The sequence below is a fragment of the Perna viridis genome, chromosome 2, assembly GCF_037379345.1.
Source record: "Perna viridis isolate PV_CMFRI_1.1 ecotype Kerala chromosome 2, ASM3737934v1, whole genome shotgun sequence".
Taxonomy (NCBI): Eukaryota; Metazoa; Mollusca; class Bivalvia; order Mytilida; family Mytilidae; genus Perna; species Perna viridis.
In genome coordinates, this window is record NC_142446.1 from 41,274,652 (window position 1) to 41,294,780 (window position 20,129).

Genomic DNA, 20,129 nt, shown 5'->3' on the forward strand with positions numbered 1-20,129 from the left:
TTTTTCTCGGTAAATGTGATTTTGCACAAAGGAAAAACTCACAAGCGACCGAATACATTTGGCACGTCTCTGAAGATAAGTATATCAGTTTTACTCTTTTTAATTAATTGCAAACAAGAAAAACAATAATGACAAAAATGGAAATAAACTAAGTTTTTGGCTAAATAAAAGCCTTATTTATACAGTACAGTGAACCATAAATAATCAATAAATGCATGTGTTTATACAAAAATCACAATCAGATTACAATTCAATCATTGTTTTTAACCAACAACTAAAATGCATTTGTTATAAATCGTTAAACATAGCTACATAAATGGAGTAATTTCAGACCAAAGGAGATAAACATAATTATCTCTTATGGAATACTATTACATGTATACATCATTCTTATGAGGCTGAATTTATAGCTGATCTGATCCAAAAGAAGGAACATCGTTTAGCTAGATCCTTTAATCTCAATTTTCGCTATATATATAGATGATGTATTATCGCTAAACAATCCTAGTTTCGGGAATTTTATGCATCGCATATATCACAAAGAACTTGATATAAAGGATACTACAGACACTGTGAACTCATATCTAGACATACACTAAAAGATCGGTAGTAAAGGAAAACTATTGACCAAACTATACGACAAACGCGATGACTTTTCATTCCGTAGTGTCCACTTTCCTTTCATCTGTGGCAACATCCCTTCAGCACCTGCGTATGGCGTTTTCATATCACTTCACATACTTTATGCCAGAGCTTGCCATAACTACGCAGACTGTTTGTATCGCGCTAGACTTCTTACAATTAGGCTTCTGGAACAGGGTTATGTTGCTACAAGATTATTGAAGTCATCACAACATAAGTTTTATGGTCGTCACCATGAACTCGTGGATCGTTACGGTGTATCCATCTGCGCCATAAAAACTGATTTGTTTTACGTGTCATGGTTTTCATTTCATCTTTTGTCTATCCTGGACTAGACTTTTTATGGCAATTCGGCTGGTGTTTCCAGGAAAGCAGAGGACGCTTATACCCTACTGGTGCACCTGGTCCATGCTCCAAGTTTTTAGTGGAGTCGGAGTTGCTCATTCACTTTTGTTACTTGGTATAAATCATTTTGTTTATTTATGTTCGTTGTCGTGTTTGTCTGTTTTCCATGTCTAGTCTTTGTCCCTGGATAACATTCTTTTCATTTCCGCTAGAATTTTTGTTCCCTTGATTACTCTATACATCAACCAAAATATATAAGTATACATATTCAGTAATTGGTATTCCGACTGAAAACATATGTTTCACCTCGTTAACTCAAATTTTCTCTAAATCGCGTCTCATATCCTTTAATTTAGGTCTGCTATCTCACCGACCACATGTACAGTCAATGGTATTGGTGTAAAAAAATGTCAGGCGTCCATCTGACACTGTCAACAAACTAACCTCTTTATTTATTTACGGAAAAAACGTGAATGGTCTCAGGCTCAAGCTGAATATCGAGAACCACAGCACAACTTTAGACAGAGTGATTGTTCTTAAATGACGAAGCAGTGAACATTGGACGATTGCTTTCTAACATTATCAATTTAATAACATAACCATTGCTTTAATCTTGTGATGCACCATAATTATTCATTATATATTGGACCATTGTTTGCTTTGTCAGTATAATGTAATTAATCCTACCTAGCGAGCTAGATACTAATAAATATTTTATGACTTCATTACACTGAACAAACTCGTTCTTTGTAACATATATTCGTTATCTTAATTATTAATCTTCTATTGAACGAAACCGTAAACTAGCGATCCAATAAGCTTAAATGAGGTTTTAGAACAAAAGACATGACATTCTGATTTACTTCATTGCACTGTTGTTCGTGATTGTATATCTATGAACAGAAACATTGCTATAAATTTAAAGTGCATTGTTTAGATATACCAATTATATGAATCAACACATTTATAAAGCGTGCTTTTGTTTTGGATAGATTTGTGTAGATTTGTTCAAGTATGACAATGTGTACATATTAGGCAGTTACCATAATGATATAAAAGATTCAGAAAATGGTAAGTTATTACTTTTTTCCACGATAGATTTGATCATGTCTGAATTATAAAAATTTGACCGACATAACTTAACAAACAGTATTACAGTTTATACATGCTTCCAATAACTCTGAACATTACTTTTGAATAAAGACCGTGTGTGATAATTTACACCGAAAGTAGTCAGAACGGGCTTGTAATTAAGATTCGAAGAAAATATTCGCAGATGAAATTCTGTATGGTAAACCCATGTATTTTAAAGAATCAATTTTTTTCAAATGAGAACCTTAAATTCTATATAGATCTTCCCTGCTTCGAGCTGGTCCATACTGTCCATTGCGTATTGATAATCACGTGATCATGACGCATATAGCAAGGCAAAACTATATTAAGTCTACGTACATTTTTTTTTCAATATTTCGACAGATTTGAAATTCTTTTCTTCGCGTCATTTACCCAAGCGCCTTATATGCTTCTCAATACAAATCTATAATAAACTTAAGAACAAAGAATATATAGTCCTTTGTTTTCCAGGCAGACAATTTTACAGAGGAGCAGATAGCGGGTAAGTACAAAGATTTATACATACATATGTACTTCATATACCGGGTAGTAGCACTGCGTCCGTTCATCGTTTTTTTTTTTACAAAATATCGGCAAAAAAACGAAGCGTCAAAATAAAAGGACAGTTCAAACACATCAAAGTACATGTACATGGCTTAAATGTAAAACAGAGACGATCTACATACACAGTGATATGTTATTGATAACAGAATAAAATGCAAATACATATAAAAAAAAATGAACAAACGAAAATAAGAAAACACACAAAAACCTTAAAAACTTGCCATATGAACTACCGAAAAAACCTGGATTAACATTAGGACTGTTGTCTCGGAAGGGTTTGAGAGTTTTCAGCTCCGCCAGTGGTACCCGTTACATTTGAAATAAAATTCAGTAGGTGTCAATTTCGGGGGGGGGGGGGCAGTGCAATTCGATATGACGTGAAATATAATTGGTAATAACTTGTCCTATTTGTTAGACAATTGTATTTCAAGTTAACACAACAGCAGTAGGAAGTGCATTATAGACCAAAAATGTGATCCGTCCTAATCAGCAACCTTCTGCGACGTTTGGACTATTTCGAGTGTATTGGCCGTTCGAAAATTGAAGTTGAAAATGACAATGTCATGTTTAAACGATTACTGCCTTACATAAACATGACAGAAAGCTATGATTTTTTTTTCGCCATGGAAAATTTAGATCTTATGAAAGTAGTAGTTCTATTTTTCTTGTCTAGATTTTAATAATAAATTTTTTTCTATCAAACAATTACAGAAACTTCCCCACATGATCAGAAAATAATTTACGCGAATTAGGTACAAAAAATGTTACCTCCTGGATTATCTTGAAAGTTGGCAATATGAAAATTGAAATTCCTGGCTACATTTTCGTATATGTCCGATTGAGAGTCATAGTTGAACAAAAAAAACGTACCTAATTTTAAATGAGGGTTGTACTTTTTGGTAGATTTTCCTATGAAAATTTATATTTAGGTTCGATGCTTCTCGGTGGCACTCCATTTGATAATTTAAAGCTAAAATGAACGGAAATCTGAAATATTTGTATACAATATGCATACTGCTCAACATGTTTCTTCTTTTCCCCCAAAATATATGAAAATATGGTCTTTGGGTACATTCTAATGTGCAATTTTTTATTTTTCAACAACAACAAAAAATGAATGAAAAAATGTACAGGCAAGGCAAATATGTCTTTTACATCGATTTTTAATCAAAGATTGAGTAATTTTACAGAAGAATTAAGTATTTTAAATGAAAATCAGGCAGGCTTCCGGCAAGGATATTCAACTACTGGCCATATTTTCTCATTATATGCATTGTTTGATCTACTTCGTCTTAGAGGAAAGAGATTGTTTGTTACTTTTGTAGATTTCGAAAAAGCTTTCGATTTTGTACATAGAAATTCTTTACTACATAAACTTATTTTATATAATATTGATGGCAAATTTTTGAGGGTTATAAAAAAACATGTACAATGATGTAAAATCCCGTGTAAGAAATAATAACCTGACCTCAGATATTTTTTCTAGTGAAATTGGCGTAAGACAAGGAGAAAACCTATCTCCTCTCCTCTTTTCGCTATACCTTAATGATTTAGAACAGTATTTGGAAAACTTGAATCTGGATGGTCTAAAGTCCATTAGCACAGATGTTGATATAGAGTTGAATTTATATTTTAAATTATTTCTACTTTTATATGCAGATGACACTGTATTGCTTGCAAGTCAAGCACTGATCTGCAGCTACTTTTGGACACTTTTTCAGAATATTGTAATCAGTGGAAGCTGAAAATTAACGTTGATAAAACTAAAGTAATGGTATTTTCCAAAGGTAAAGTTTCAAAAAAATTAAAGTTTTATACAAATGGAACAGAATTGGAAATAGTTAAACAATATAAATATCTTGGTATCATTTTTTCTAGTAATGGTTAATTTCTTGCGACAAAAAAATACCTCAGAGAACAAGATATGAAAGCGTTGTACTCCGTGATTAGAAAATGCAGATTTAATAATTTATCAATAAGATGTCAACTTGATATGTTTGACAAGGCAATTTCTCCTATATTATTGTATGGAAGTGAAATATGGGGCTTTGAAAATATAAATATAATTTAAAAAATACAGTTGTACTTTTGCAAACACATTTTAAAACTAAAACAGTCAACTCCTAATTATATGGTGTACGGAGATCTTGGTCAATATCTACTTTCTATTAAGATCAAGTTGAGAATGGTAGATTTTTGGATTCGGTTAAATAACAGTGAGAATAAGATATCGTCTATTCTTTGTAGATATTATATGAATTACGGGTATGAAAACAATTGGGTTTGTTATATTAAAAGTATTTTGGATAATTGCGGAATGAGCAATATCTGGCAAAATACCTGTGTGGCTCCACTGATATAGGCGATGAGTTCCACTTCATTATGTCATGTGATGCTTTTAAAAATGAACGTCGTAAATATGTGTCTACAGATTATCTTACTCGTATTAATATTTTAAATTTTTGTCGTATCATGTCATCAGAAAACATTGTTGAGCTTGAAAAATTATGTAAATTAATCAAATGTATTTCTTCGAAACTAGCACCTCCTGGTTAACATATTATATTGTATGTATTGTATGTATTTCCACACATGCAGCAGTTACTGCATATATTAAATTATTTTGTTATCTTCTCTATAACTATGTTCAGTTTATGAGAATAAAGATATCTATCTATCTATCTATCTATCTATCTTTTATGGCATAATATATGTAAACTTTTCACTTTAATTTCTGAGTTGAGGACTCACTGTACAAAGACTCATTTATTTCACTTTAAATGTATTTCCCCTAAAAAACCAAGATTGGGAGGACCTCCGAAATGTGTCAAAGAAACCGTTAACACATATTTTCGATTGAAATGACCTTTTAGAAATTCTAAAGTTACCAAAAATATATGTGGAGATTATATGTGCGTCCTAGGTATTGATTTATGAAGAATCTTAAATGAGTGTATGATCACAATTTTTTTCTAGTCTTGAAATGTTTTCTGTTTTCAGAGTACAGAGAAATCTTCAGCTTGTTTGACAAAGATTGTGATGCCTGCATATCTACCTCTGAACTGGGGCCTGTTCTTAGATCGGTAGGCCTGAATCCTACAGAGGAGGAAATATCTGAACTCGTACATTTTTATGATAAAAACCGTGAGTGTGTAACATTTGTCTATCATATCAACATGTTCATAATTAAAATAAAGGCCTCTTTCTAGCAGAAAGCATCTGTATTTTTAAATTACATCCTCATACGGCGTACAAAAGTTCAAAATTTCACGTATCATAAATTTGTCGTCCGCTCCTGGAAACAAATGAGTAGAATTGACATTTTGTTAATCCAGATAAAGCATTTCTCATAAAAAAAACATGAATACAACATCATTTTAAAATCCACTCCAGACTCCTTAATAAACATATACTGCAGAGAAAAATGTATATATTATAAGATCGCCGCCCGTCAATCAATTCCCTTGTCTTCTAAATCAAACAGAATTGTGATAAACACCTTCTAAAATATTCATGCATTCGGCTTAAAAGGTAAACGCGGTAAACGATTCAAATACTTAAGACTAGAAATTACAAAAGTTAAAAAAGTAAATGAATACCAACCAATGTAAAATATTTTAACGCTTTATAATGCAGATGAAATGAAGGTTGAGTTTGCACAGCTTCTAGTTGAAATAAGTAAGAAACAAAAAGAAAACCCACCTGAAACAGAGGACTATTTACTAGAAGCATTTAGGACTTTTGACATTGAACGTAGTGGAAAAATAAATATAAACAATTTACGTGAAGCGATGATTAACCACGGTGAGAGGTTACGAGAAGAGGAAATCAACGAAATGATAGAAGTTGCAAACGATGCTAAGACCGATGATGAAAATATCATAAATTATGAAAGTAAGTACAGTATAAGTGCATGAATAATCTGGATCAAAAGTGGTGTATCGAAAATTGCAAACCGAAACATTAGAAACCAACATTTCTACAATAATGCCATATTACACAATTCATAGTAAAAAATATTAAGGTAGATCAGAAATCCGGTATCCCATGATGGCCATCTCTCATCTTGAAATATTACATGTATCAGTTAGGCTCGAAATAGCCCTGTACTTTATATTCTATGCACAGATAAAACAAGTTGTTACGGTAGTCAAATTTTAACATTTCATGTAAGGTTGTGTGTTTTAACAACAGGCATGAATGGGAAAGAAAGAGTTTTAAATGAACTGCCTTCTCCGTGAAAAGGTTTCATTTATGATCCATCATGAAAATGTCTTATTGTTTTTCATATTTTCCATTTCCACGTACTGGATATAAGATATTTTTTTATGTTCAATATGGTAAAATTTCATGTTGAGATCTTTTTATACTATTATATTGCCATTTACTCGACCTGCTAAACGCCTCGGGGTCTGATGAAAGCGTGAGTTCATTTTTTGGGGGAATCGTGGGTTCGGCTACCGACCGAGTCTCAACAAATTCTTAACATTGGTTGTCACTGCTTCTACACCAAGTACATGTCATATAAGATACATGTAAAATCTGATTGACTCAAATCATAATGTGTCCGAATACATGCGGGCTGTGGAAACTGTAAGCTAGCACAATTAAGTAGTCAGAATAGTACAAAGCAGGGACAAATTATTCATTTGGTCAAAAGTTTTCGTGCTGGAATGCATGAACTATCTTCCCTATAGGACATTAAACCAAAATATATTATTTAATCGACTTTCTAGATTGTTTCATGGCAAGCTGCTGTTTAGTAAAGGTAACCGACTATAACAGAACTAGGATGTTGTTATGACCCCCTAGGTGGACTGAATATAACCCACTGACATTTGTTTGGTTTCCTCAGCCATTTTCAGATGTGTTTAATTACAGGGGATTTTCCAATATCATGGTTTAATCGGATTTTTTCGGGGAATGTGCGAATATATCATTCTAATTTCATCACCCAAAGTTTAGATCCTTCTTCAGGACAAACCTTATGATACACACGTTTGCTTTTTGTCTTTCTAAAATACGCATGTGAATAAAGCGTAGAATATAAGTTAATAAAAATTATATATTTCTTTCTTCCTGTTTCAGCATTCATCAAAATCATTCTTGGAAAGTAGAAGGAGTTTATGGCAACTATCGTGAACTTTTTTGTAAATATCAGTATTCTTCTATCGAAGACCAGGAAGTAGCAAGAGAAACTTTTGACATTTCAGTAAAAAATTGTTATAGAACATTCTACCAAGCTAATCCCTTTTATCAAGAAGTATCTAATCGGATGAGTTGAATGGTCTGCCTGTCCATCTTTTCAGTTTGTTTTTAGAGTGATTTTTTTGGGGTATTTTCGAATGAAAGTTGTAATACATATAGAGTTTTACAATGTTGAAATTTAAGCATAAACTATGAAAGCTTATTTTGGTCAAACACTGCAAGAGAAAACAAATCCACGAATTAGCTATAGTGTATCGTGGTAACGATTAAGTTAAATCGTGGCCGTAAATAAGTATATCGTGGTAACGATTAAGTTAAATCGTGGCCGTAAATAAGTATATCGTGGTAACGATTAAGTTAAATCGTGGCCGTAAATTAGTATATTGTTGCAACGAATTAGTAAATAATGAATTAGTAATTAGTATACACGTATTTGTAAATAGCTGCCACGAATTAAGTAGTGACCACGATTTACTAATTCTAGACCACAATATGACCAAGGTATGCGAAGTCGTGGCGGCCATGGCTTATCATTTTTTTTCACTCTCGCTTTATTTGTCCAAAATAAGGTGTTATAATAAACCAATTGAATAAAAATAAAACATCATTGTGGCATGTTTCCCTTCTATATCTCTATCTGACGGCAAATTTTGTTTCCATCTTGTATTATTTAAATTGAATGTTGCCTTATTAAATTTGCCCCTTATTGTTTTAATACAATACTATACATGTAGTTGTAAGCCATTAACGATTTTTCAAACTCACCACTTAGTTTTTTTCTCATTTCAATTTATCAAAATAACAACTGAATTTCTACTTTATTGCATTTTTAAATACATGTTTATTTCGAAGTAAACTCAAGCAAGATGTATATTTCACCCAAATTAACACCAAGGGTCGGAGTGATTTGCCAAAAAGATCTATGTATAGAGGACTTTAAAATAAGAACAAGTATATGAAAAAGAAGGACCAAACAAAAAATAACGGAGACAAAAGTAACTAGTGATACTGTGTTTGCAAGCTAAAAAGTCGCCAAAACCTGCAAATGGTGGGATTAATTCAAATTATAAAGCCACTATTGTATTTAAAATGCAATTTAATTTTTATCATAGAAATCAATTTTCATCGAAATCCTACAATGTTGAAATTTTGCCGATTTTGGCGACCATTTTTGAAAAAAAAAATTGCAGTTTTCGAAAGAAAAATGCGCCAGGTCAAGAACAAATGTATGAGTAATTTTCATAAATGAATAGTTCAACTTATTTTATAAATTTAAAAAAAATCACGTTTTGTTTTGGCTGCCATTCTGAAATTTTGCAACTTGCTTGCTTTTTTTTTATCCATGTTGGGTATGAACCGAATAAATGGTCTCTGAGTAATAGTTCGGACACCTTTAAGTTCAAAAGAAGACAAAAGCAAGATAAGGAGGAACATAGATTTTTCAAATTAAAAAAAAATATAAACAAAAACAAACAAAAAAAACAAAAAAAAACAAAAAAACAAAAAAAACAAAAAAAACAAAAAATACGGAAGGCAAAACTGAGTGCGTTGGTAGATATATAGTATTGTATTGAAAAAAGAATATAGGCAATTCAAAGGCATAGCATTTAGAAGGCCTCAGGCGAAACAGTTTAAGCACAACAATGATGTTTTATTCGCAACTTAAATAATTACAAAAAAAAATAAATAAATAAAAAAATAAAAATAAAAAAAAAAACATCGAGAATGGACAACAACCCCATCGAAAAAAATGAAGTCAAAGGCCACACAAGGGTCTTCAATGAACGACGAGGAAACCCTCATACCACAGGGCAGGCTGCAGCTGGTCCAAAACCAACATTATTCACAGGTACAGTGAAATGGTTGACCCTATTTACTCCAGCAACAAAAAGGTAAACTGGAAGTGAACACCAAACAATACGTATAGAGGCCCAAGTTTAACATGCGCTTTCAAAGTACAAATTCAATATATGTAACTTGGTAAAGCTTGGTCTCAAAGGGTACTTCTGTCTTTCCTTTTAAAAACAGAGTGCTGACTAGTACTAGTATTGCGTAAAGAAAATCAACTTGTTCGGAGGTGAAGATGACAAAAAAATAATGCGTTGATGGCAATAACGAAGTCCGTGCGCAATTTAACTTCGAAATTTGAAATAATAATCTGGCGCAAGAGGATTTCTAGCGCAAATGAGTTGTAGCGCAAAAAGGTCCCTTTTTAACATAAAAGGAGATCGCTCGTTCGATTTATATGATGATGTTTACATGTATGTTAACTTCAGATATCCCTTCCCCCTCCGAAAATCAATAGGGTGCCGTCTGATCGATCATATCAGGCAAACACATATAACAAAAAAGACAACCCTGATTCGAGAATAGCATAGTAGAAAATGAACATATATTGGGTGCAGCATTCACGGTAAATGACTACACTAAAAGTAATAACTAGACATTAGACAGCTAACTTAAATCGGCCAGGTCAGGACTAAAACGGTAAGACCCGACCCGCTCCTTAATTGGCCCAGGTATGACTAATGTGTTGAGACCCAACCATACTTGGCCAGGCTATGACTCAATCTGATTAAAATACACGATCTGACACGTGCTAAGTCAAGAACAGTGCAGTTAAAGATTAAATTTAAATCGGATTGGGTCATTACTAATACAGAGATCCGACCCGAGCCTTACTTGTCCAGGTCTAAAACATTGAGGTCTGATCCCCCAGTTATGCTTGATGCATAATTAATACGTACGAAAATCAAAATCCCAGGTCATTTGAAATGAAAAACACACGAGGACAAAACACATAAAATTTAACAAATTGTCTTGACACATATTCCAAACGACGAATTTGTGAAAAAAATAAAGTGCTGTCATTGTAATATAAGATCAATTCGTCTGTGAGGTATTAAATGTTTATATACTGACAAGGGGAGAGAACAGTGTTTTATAGTTAGTAATGCGTGTTTATATGTGGTATAAGTCTTGTATTACATATTTCTGAGCAGGTGCTAAAAATATAGAGCGCTTCCTTTTTGCCTTTTCCTGTTTTTGTTTCTTGGCAAATGACTATCATTATTCATCAAAGGTACAGGGTAAATATCAAGCTATGACATAAATAACTTGTTTTGGGGGGAAAACAATATTTTCATGAAAAATAATACTTCAGAAAAGGGGTCTATTTTATGAACTCAAAATAGAAGTGAAAGTAGAAAAAGTGTATTTTTAGTTTGACCTGTCCTGGTGTACCAAAGTTCGTGCCTTTTTCCTAAACTGGACCTAAAAATTACTTAAGACATTTCCTTAATTGAAAAACATGATCTATTTTTTTTTAAATCATGAATATTTAAGGTATACTATAGAAGCCTATGGGGGCAAAGAATACAAGACTGAGACCATGTTTTTCAGTATGTTACAGTATATCTCGCATATCTCACACTGACGGATTTGTAATTATAAATGTTAAATCACATAATGTTTAATCAAGTTGATTTTAATTTATAACAACATGACCCTAACAAACTTGTTTTAACACAAACAACTTATGTTACATACTTAGATCAGCTAAAAATGTCTTACATTTGAAACCAATTCACCAGTATATACTTTCTTCATATGAAACCTTTTATTTAATCACATTATTGTGGCTGTTAAGATTGGGATTACCAGGAAGTGTGATGTGTATCTTAAAAAAGTAAATTTCACTATAAATACGGACGTACAATATTTATAAATGTATAACTACAATACTTGTATGCGTTCATAAACAATATATCTGATTCATATTTAGAAGGTAAGACGCTAAAGGCCGACAGTAACAACAAGGAAGCTATTAAAAGGGTCTTTTAAAAACCCACATCAGTACGGTTCATCGTGTTAATTCCGCTTAAATTCTATCGCAGGAATATTTTTATTAGTGGTATATATCAAGATGTCTTGAATATTCGGATAAGCTCAGCATTTCAAGTGTGTTTTATTTAACTTTGATGACTACGAATTATAAGTCTTTACAATTTATTTATTTTCTTATTTTCAGTTATTACACAAAGTAGCATGGAGCCGTCGTCTAACGAAAGGCTGTCCAACTGGAACGCAGAAGAGGCCAGAAAGTACATAGTTCACGATATTTTCCTTGTTTTATATTTCTTTGTTGGAGTCATTGGAAATGCTGTAGTGCTTGTTGTTTACCGAACTAAACTGAAGAAAAGCGACAATCGTTATTTCTTTCCGTTTTTGGCCTTTTTCGATATATTTGCATGTGCAATCAGAGCACCGTTTGAACTATGGAAAACCTTGATCCCTGTTAACTTTCAGGATATCTTAGGTTGCCAGATAGTTTGGTGGATTCTTAACGTATTCACATTTTCCTCAATATTCCTTTTGGTAGTAATTACTTTTCAGAGATACCTGAAAGTCTGTCATCCGTTCGGATTTCAATTGACATTGAACATAAGACGTTGCTGTCTAGTGGTTGTGGTGTTTCTGTCGATGGGATTCGCTTCACCGTTCATCATATGGAACGAAAAGTTGGAAATTCCGAATCCCGAGAGGAACGTGACTGGATACATTTGTGGAGCCAATGTTTTAAAGGTAGATGCAAGTAGCAACTCATTTCTAGCCTTTGTTCTAGTCCTCTCCCTTGTATTGGTTCTCGTCATGCTATTTTTAGTAGTGATCAACCTACTTATATTGAAGACAATATACAGTACCCTGAAAAACAAAATGAAAAGGGAGAATGAAACCAAGAAATATAAATCAGAGAAAATGCAAACTGATAAAGATTCTACAGCTAACTGCACGAATAATAGTACTTGCGTGACCGATTTAAGCAAAGGCTTCACTTCCGATGACCAAACATCTCCAACAGATCACCCAGAGAAACCCAAAAAGCTGTCGTCTGCAAGTTCCGTCACACGCTTTTCGTACATGGTCATGGTAATCAGCCTTGCTTACATATTATCTTGTATCCCTCAGATTTCTTTGTTATTCTCCTTATGCAGGAACCGCTACTTTTGGGTAGAGAACACTGATACGGAAGCAGCAATTTTCAAATTTATGGATCAAATGATGATTATCAATAACATAGTCAATCCGTATGTTTATGGATATTTTGATATTAAATTCAGACTTGCTACAAAAGAAGTACTCTGTGGTCACTGTAAAAGGAGTAGCGCCTAATCATTACAAACAAATATACTTTTTTCTAACCTTGCGACGCTTGTAATGGAATTGTAATCTTAAAAGACAGATACACGCATCAAATAAAAGAAATTATCTGTATGATGTAGAAAATCGGTACCAATGACCAAAACACCAAGGAAATTATTTACAGCTCCCTATATTTGTATATAGACTGTCTTTAACGATATAACAATAGCTAGGAAAGTAATTTTAATTTTTGTAGGCGTTGTAATTATTCTACAATATCTGAATACAATGAAATAAAATATATCATAATTTTACCAAAATTAAACAGATAGTGACAGTAGTGACTAAATAACTCGTTGAATTATCAAACTTTAAGATTACTTCGCCAACCGAAAGTATCCAGCATTTATAACGTTTCCATTGTTTCTGTTTCTATAGATTGTGGTTTCTATAGTTTCTACTTGTTTATTTAAGTGGGAGATTAATGTTTGGATTTTTAAAATAAAAACAGAACTGAATACAAAAGGCCTATTGCGACGTAAAAGTAAAGCATAAAAATCATGTATACAAAAAAGAACAACGATTGTTCGGTGAGTTTTTTCTGCTACATTGTACATGAAGCACTACCTTTTACAGCGTATGGATTTTATATTAATTGTTACTTAAAAAATCTACATTCTGAAATATTGTTATACTGTAACTATCTCGCTTTTCTATAACCACATCATTTCAAGACCATGCCATTCTAACAGAAATTGTTACCATCGCCCCTAAGAATGTGATCAACAACCGGACCCGGCAGAAACCAACCGCTTAAAACTGAAGTCGCTGCTCTTCATATAAAGATGAAACGGTAAATTTGAGCAAAACACCTACCAAAATAAGAAAAATATCAGAAAAAAATCAAAGGCTTTATTGAAACCGATGTAATTAATAGTTACGCTTTTTGTTGAACAGTAGAATATAATCACTATTCATCTCGACATTCTACCTTAAAAATACATATTGGTGGTGAGACGTTAATCTATCAATCTGTCAATCTAATTATTAATCGATTCAATCTGCACGAAACCATCTCCAAAGTTTACATTTCAATCAAGACTCGTGTCTTTTATTGCTTGCAGGACGAACATACGGTACTACAACCAACTACAGAAACGTATTCCATGATAAAGGAAGATATATTGGATCTGTCGTTAGATATGTTACATGTTCATGTATGCCATAAAGCGCAGCAATAATTCTTTGTTCTTCAAGTAGCCCTGATTCTATTCACTGTCCATGTGGGAGGAAATTAAAGTTACAAATATGATTTATGATTAAACTATAAAGAATTAAGCTTTATTTGAAGTATAATTGTAACTTCCGGAATGATACATTGTGAGAAGGGGGATCACCGACTTAGGAGTGTAGCAATATTATTTAAATAATTGTATCAGTGTAGATAAGTATTGTCTAGTACACAATTATTCGGTCTAAGTGTCTAATTAAAAAAAAAATCACGCGTTATTGTAGACATTTTAGACTATCAGCTATTTTTGTTTTAAACTGTAATAACGATTTGGGAACGGATGGTTTCGACCACCCTCTTTTTTTCTCGAGAACTTACATATATAATTATCCTTGCGATTCGTTAATTTGATTAAGATTCGTATTTTTGTCAGTTTCTAGGCCTGGCCAAGTGCATGTCCTTTTAAATCAATACTAATAAATGTACTAGGAGTCACACATTCAAACGCCGACCATCTACAATCAATATACATGTAAACTGACTAACCTAAATTTGATAAAAACTGCCAAAATTGCCAATACAATACAAAACATAAAAGTACGCCAAAACGGATTTTGGCCTGTTTAAAATCCATATAATGGCTTAGACCAATATGATATATTGGACTAGTTAGTCAATAAAGATATTATTGCGGAAGGTTTTCAATATTGACTGAGCTAGCCATATTGGAATGAGGCTAGCCTCGGACCAATAACCAAGCCAATAAGGAAAACCTTAGGAAATAATACTATATTATAATTTTAAATACCGTATACTGATCCAATGGATGTTTGGTGTGTGTGTGTGTGTGTGTGTGTGTGTGTGTGTGATTGCGTACTGTCCGATTATCACGCAAGACGAAATTGTATCTAACAACATACAACATACATACATTTATACGTTATTATATTGAAAGTGGTAAAAAATTTTAATTATTCAACGGGTCATAGTTTTCCTTTCCTCGTTTGTCTACCCCGGACTTGACTTTTTATGAGCAACTCGGCGGGTGTTTCTAGAAAAGCAGAGGACGCTTACCCTACCGGTGCACCTGGTCCATGCTCCCAGTTTTTAGTGGAGTCCGAGTTGCTCATTTGCTTTTGTTACTTTGTATGTATGATTTTAGTTACTTTATGTTCTTTGTTGTGTATGTTTGTTTTCCATGTCTGGTCTTTTTCCTTGTATTACATTCTTTTGATTACCGCTATAACCTTGGTTCCCTTGATTACTCTTAAATATCTCTGCATTTAATTAGTGTATCAATAAACATGTACATGTATCTGAAACAGTAAAATCAATAAAATACATTCAGCAATATTAAATATTATATATGGTTTCCCAAAATAGCGGGTCATGACAGCTACAGGACACCATTACTAACCAAGAGCTATTGTTAGGGTTTTTGTTTGTCATGTAGTACGGTTGCGAATCCAGGTCAATGCACAAAATAAAATACTGCTAATTCATACTACATTTATTGGGTTACTTTCCGTCAACTTGTTTTACAGGAAAAGGAAGCACCCTGTAATATAATAGCAATAATACAATGTTAGCCCCATGAACGGAAAGTGTATAACATTATAAATATTATAACACATAAAAGTATTCACACCATAAAGCGCATTGCAGAACCGGACACTACAATATTAAACGACGAATAAACTATTTGCGTCTTGCAAGAAGTACTTGTATCTACACTGAAAAATGAATGTAGAACATTTGGCCAAGACTCTGACTGTCAAAAAACAAAACTACTAGATCAATTACGTACTGTTTACATGATCCGTACTGCTGAAGTAACTAACAGTTAAAATATTTAAACCGTTAAATACAATAAATTCTGTCAATATAACTTAGCAATTACAGTATACCTTGCAAGTCAACACAAAGGCTTTTGTTAACTTACTTAAATATACATACATGTACATATAAAAGAAAACCACCTTACCACAGTCGTGAGAGGATTTTTGGATGTGAAATGAACATTTGGACAGAGTATATTTTACATTCTTTTAATCAGCTCCCAGTTTTTAGTGGAGTCCGAGTTGCTCAATTGCTTTTGTTACTTTGTATGTATATTTTTAGTTTCTTTGTGTTCTTTGTTGTGTATGTCTGTTTTTCATGTCTGGTCTTTGTCCCAGGATTACATTCTTTTGATTACCGCTATAACCTTGGTTCCCTTGATTACTCTATCAAAGGTTTTAAAATTTGAATGTCAAAAACATTAGAGTGTTTTCTGGGTTTCCTTTCCTACAGACATGGATACCAGTCCGCGTTGATAAAGTGAAATAACAAATCAACTCAAGTACTACTTTTAAAACGAGAAATGAACTGTTTAACCGTTTTCTACTGACAGGTGATTATATGTTAGGCTGATTTGGCTATCAAGAACAATTTTTAAAAAAATGTCAGTCGTTGACCAAGTTCTAAAATTGATTGTTTTTGCAACAGCACTTGAAACAAATTGGACTTTGAATATAATCATATTATATCTGCACATATTTTTGTTTACGACTCAAATAGAAAACAAATGGGTAAATTGCACGCGTAAGTTTTTAAGAAAAATGTATACTCGTGTCTGTTTGCGATTGGGTTAAAAAAAATCGAGATCTGACTGATATTTCGCAGAATTTTGGTCTCTCAACTTCCAGTTTCTTTTTTCTTTATACTGTTTTCTTATTCTGTTATTTGTGTTTGCCTTTAGGTATTTGACCCTTTATATTCTAATCAAATAGGTCCTTTTCTACCCGAAACACTCAAATTGTATTTCAAAAAACTTTCGGGAAACGCAGTTAGTGCTTGTCAGAATTGTTGAGCTAGTTTTGGTCCTACGTACGTACACTCATTGCAAAATTGATCTTAAAAAAGCATTTCGGCCTTTTTCAGTCGGAACATACCCTGTTAGTTTATCTAAAAGACCATAATTTTGCAATGTAACAATACCTTTTATATAAAATACAGTGCGTCATATAATTTATCAACAATATCAGTATCAAACTTACTTCCTTGTTTGGACTCACCCACTCGAAATTAAAACAAAAGAATTAATATTTTCCTCGTTTCCCGGAAAAGGTGTACCATATTTTCCGAGTCAAATCAACTTCAATCTATAACATACAAGTGTACATGTACATTATAGACTACTTAAAAATGTTAATACATGTTATATTTTTAACAATTTATATTATACTTCATATACAGGAAATTTAGCCTCCTCGGTTCCTACTCCCATCGAATACCACAACAGGTTCTTAAACTGGGAGGAACATGACATCTTTCCACACACGTTGTAGTACTTTGGTTTGCGGTCAGATTTTCCGGTTTTATCATGGTCTGACACCACGTGTAGCATGCCAGAGGTACCCCATTGCCTGGGACGCACAACCCTGTTGCTCTGTAGAAAGAGCGATTTAACCCCCTGCAAGAGTTCTTAGCACTATTTAGTCGCCTTTTACGACAAGCTTAGCGCTGCTGCAAGCCTATTGTTTTGACACTCGAAACATTCTTACGCAGATACATGTAAACCCACTATCGTTTCAACGAGACATTTTAAATATATATAAAAAAAAGAATGACAATGTGTAGGACTTAATTGAAGTTTTACAAAAAGAAATTATTGCCATAACAAAATAAATCGTATATATAATGTATTTGGAATTAACTGAATGTCATAGTTTAAAGAATGTCTTTCAAAATACATAAAATGCTTGAACAGATAATGATAACTGAACTAAAACCAGACGCAAGTCAACGTATCGGCAAAAATATCAAAGCGTCAGCAGCGGAATTTAAATACATGTATGTCCAATTATAAAAACATGTGATGAACCTGAACATAGGACACAAAGACAATCGACATACACAATGTAGCAAACCGAGTAAAGTAGATAACACATTAAAACTGACGATAAGGAAAACAAGACATTACACCAAAAAAAAAAAAAAAAAAGCTGTTCTGTTCAGCCAGTGGCACCCGTCATAATGCAAGTGAGTATAATCCGGTAAACTAAATAGCTTAGCAACAATAATGCAGCTTTTCAACACAAGTCACCTAGAAGTCCAGTCAAAAACAATTCACAATAGGGAGAAAGGAAAAGCATGTCGGGCGTAAGCCCCATAAATTGGGAAAATAATTTATTCTGTATGAAATGATTTTTCACAAATCCTATCCCCTTCATTATTTTTTTACTTTCTTCACTCGACGTTTAACTCTATTTACGCCCTGATCTGAAATCCCGGAGAAATTCCTGCTAAAACTATTTAAACGGTATTTTTTTTAGGCTGAACACTATTAACTAACAGATAATTCATTGATCCGCGACATCCATGCAAAAACTAGGATTAAAAATAAACAACCAAATGGAAAACATTGTTATTTTGATTTTTTTGTTGATTTGATAAACTAATAAAGAATAGAAAAGTTTCTCAAAGAAAAGTATAGAAACACAGTGGACCAGCTGCAGCCTGCCCTGTGGTATAAGGGTTTCCTCGATGATCAATGAAAACCAATGTGTGGCATTGGACTGACATTTTCATCATGGCTGGGTTTTCTATTTGACATATACAGCATATCTATTTTCGTTACACTATTAATTCTCTTGAGAGGTAGTGAATATTAAAGATTTAGGTATACTACAAAGGTTTTTGTCAAGGAAGGCTATTTATAGCCTGAACTTGACTTAAAGATCGTCGGCAAGTGGGATTCAACCGGAAGTGGATATTGCCACATGGAACTGCCTATATATTCCGCGGTCTGTTCTCTTAACCCTCCCCCTTTTCCACCTTGCAAATTTACGTTAGTATATCGCTCCGCCGCCGATCAATATGTGATGCTTTATTTTTTCGTAAGGGATGAAAGTATTATGACATCAAAGCTTTTGTAATATTTGTTGAATTGCAAAATTTCTATGATTATGTGCTTATCTTGAACTATTTGAATTTTGTCTTAGCGAGCAGGACTATTTTTTCTAATTGACCTGACGCAGGTCAAACGCGGTACATCCAATAACCGAAAACAATATGGCATCGGAAGGACAAGTGATTAATTTCAGGTATAATACCACTATTAAGGGGAACCAGTCGCCTGCACATACCAGAAAGTAGTCCGTAAAAAACAAAGTAGTCCTTAGGATGCATTGTATATTTTTTGTGATTTAGCCAGTATATGCAAACTTGGTATCACCTGAAAGCTTATCATGTCAGGTACACACTGAATACAAGTTTTGAACTCTGATTTAGAGAATAATTTGTCAGAGTCTAGATCTTAAGCCCATTGATTAGTCAAATTTCCAAACGGAAAGCAGTATTTTTAGTACCTGTCTACTTTCACTTCACCGTTCTTTCTTAGAAGCCATTAAAGGTATGCTGCAAATCTTATGAGAGAGTCTTTAAAGGGTCCCCTCTATGATAAAACCTGTTAAAGTTCATTTTAACAAACGTTAAAAAAGAATGGGACCTTGAAAATTGCTTAATTCAACATAGAAAGTAATGGGACTTTTAATAGTGGTTTTACACCTTCAAAGTACTGACGCCATATTGATTATTACAGACTTTCGTTAGGTATCTAGAAAGTGCGGGAATACTAAGAAAATAACTTATTTGCAAGTGTGTTTAAATAACACAGTGAGCAATTATACCACCCCAAAACGTTGTTTTTTTAGGTTTTCGGATTTTCAATTTGGTTTTCGGTTAACGCCGAGGTTTTTGGTTATTCGAGCAACCCGGTCAAACATTAACAAGGGGATGTCGGAAGTTTTTAATGACGGTTTTTTTTTACCTGCAATGTACACTCTTTGAGTTGTTAGTATATTGTTAATGTTTACCATTACAAGATGGGTCTTGTAGGTTT

At 33.2% G+C, this 20,129-nt stretch overlaps 2 protein-coding genes across 8 annotated transcripts; both read left to right on the forward strand.

Annotated features, from left to right (window-relative positions):
- Window positions 1–1,903: 1,903 nt before the first annotated feature.
- On the forward strand, window positions 1,904–8,479 carry LOC148625093 (uncharacterized). The gene is made up of 5 exons (XM_088568380.1): window positions 1,904–2,058; window positions 2,572–2,602; window positions 5,665–5,808; window positions 6,301–6,558; window positions 7,753–8,479. The coding sequence occupies exons 1-5, from the start codon at window positions 2,056–2,058 to the stop codon at window positions 7,779–7,781; spliced, it is 465 nt and encodes a 154-aa protein (XP_088424506.1). The 5' UTR covers window positions 1,904–2,055; the 3' UTR covers window positions 7,782–8,479.
- A 151-nt stretch (window positions 8,480–8,630) lies between these two features.
- LOC148625094 (uncharacterized) lies at window positions 8,631–15,588 on the forward strand. 7 transcript variants are annotated; one of them, XR_015919854.1, is made up of 3 exons: window positions 11,527–11,659; window positions 11,903–13,867; window positions 14,139–15,588. XR_015919854.1 is itself a non-coding variant. In XM_088568379.1 (2 exons), exon 2 carries the CDS (start codon window positions 11,920–11,922, stop codon window positions 13,042–13,044), a length of 1,125 nt encoding a protein of 374 aa, XP_088424505.1. In that variant the 5' UTR covers window positions 8,631–10,961; window positions 11,903–11,919; the 3' UTR covers window positions 13,045–15,588. The 7 variants fall into 7 exon arrangements, 5 of the variants coding, with proteins under 5 accessions (XP_088424505.1, XP_088424503.1, XP_088424501.1 ...); XR_015919855.1 differs by having other exon boundaries at window positions 11,903–13,604; XM_088568379.1 differs by lacking the exon at window positions 11,527–11,659 and adding an exon at window positions 8,631–10,961 and having other exon boundaries at window positions 11,903–15,588.
- The last annotated feature ends 4,541 nt before the right edge of the window (window positions 15,589–20,129 follow it).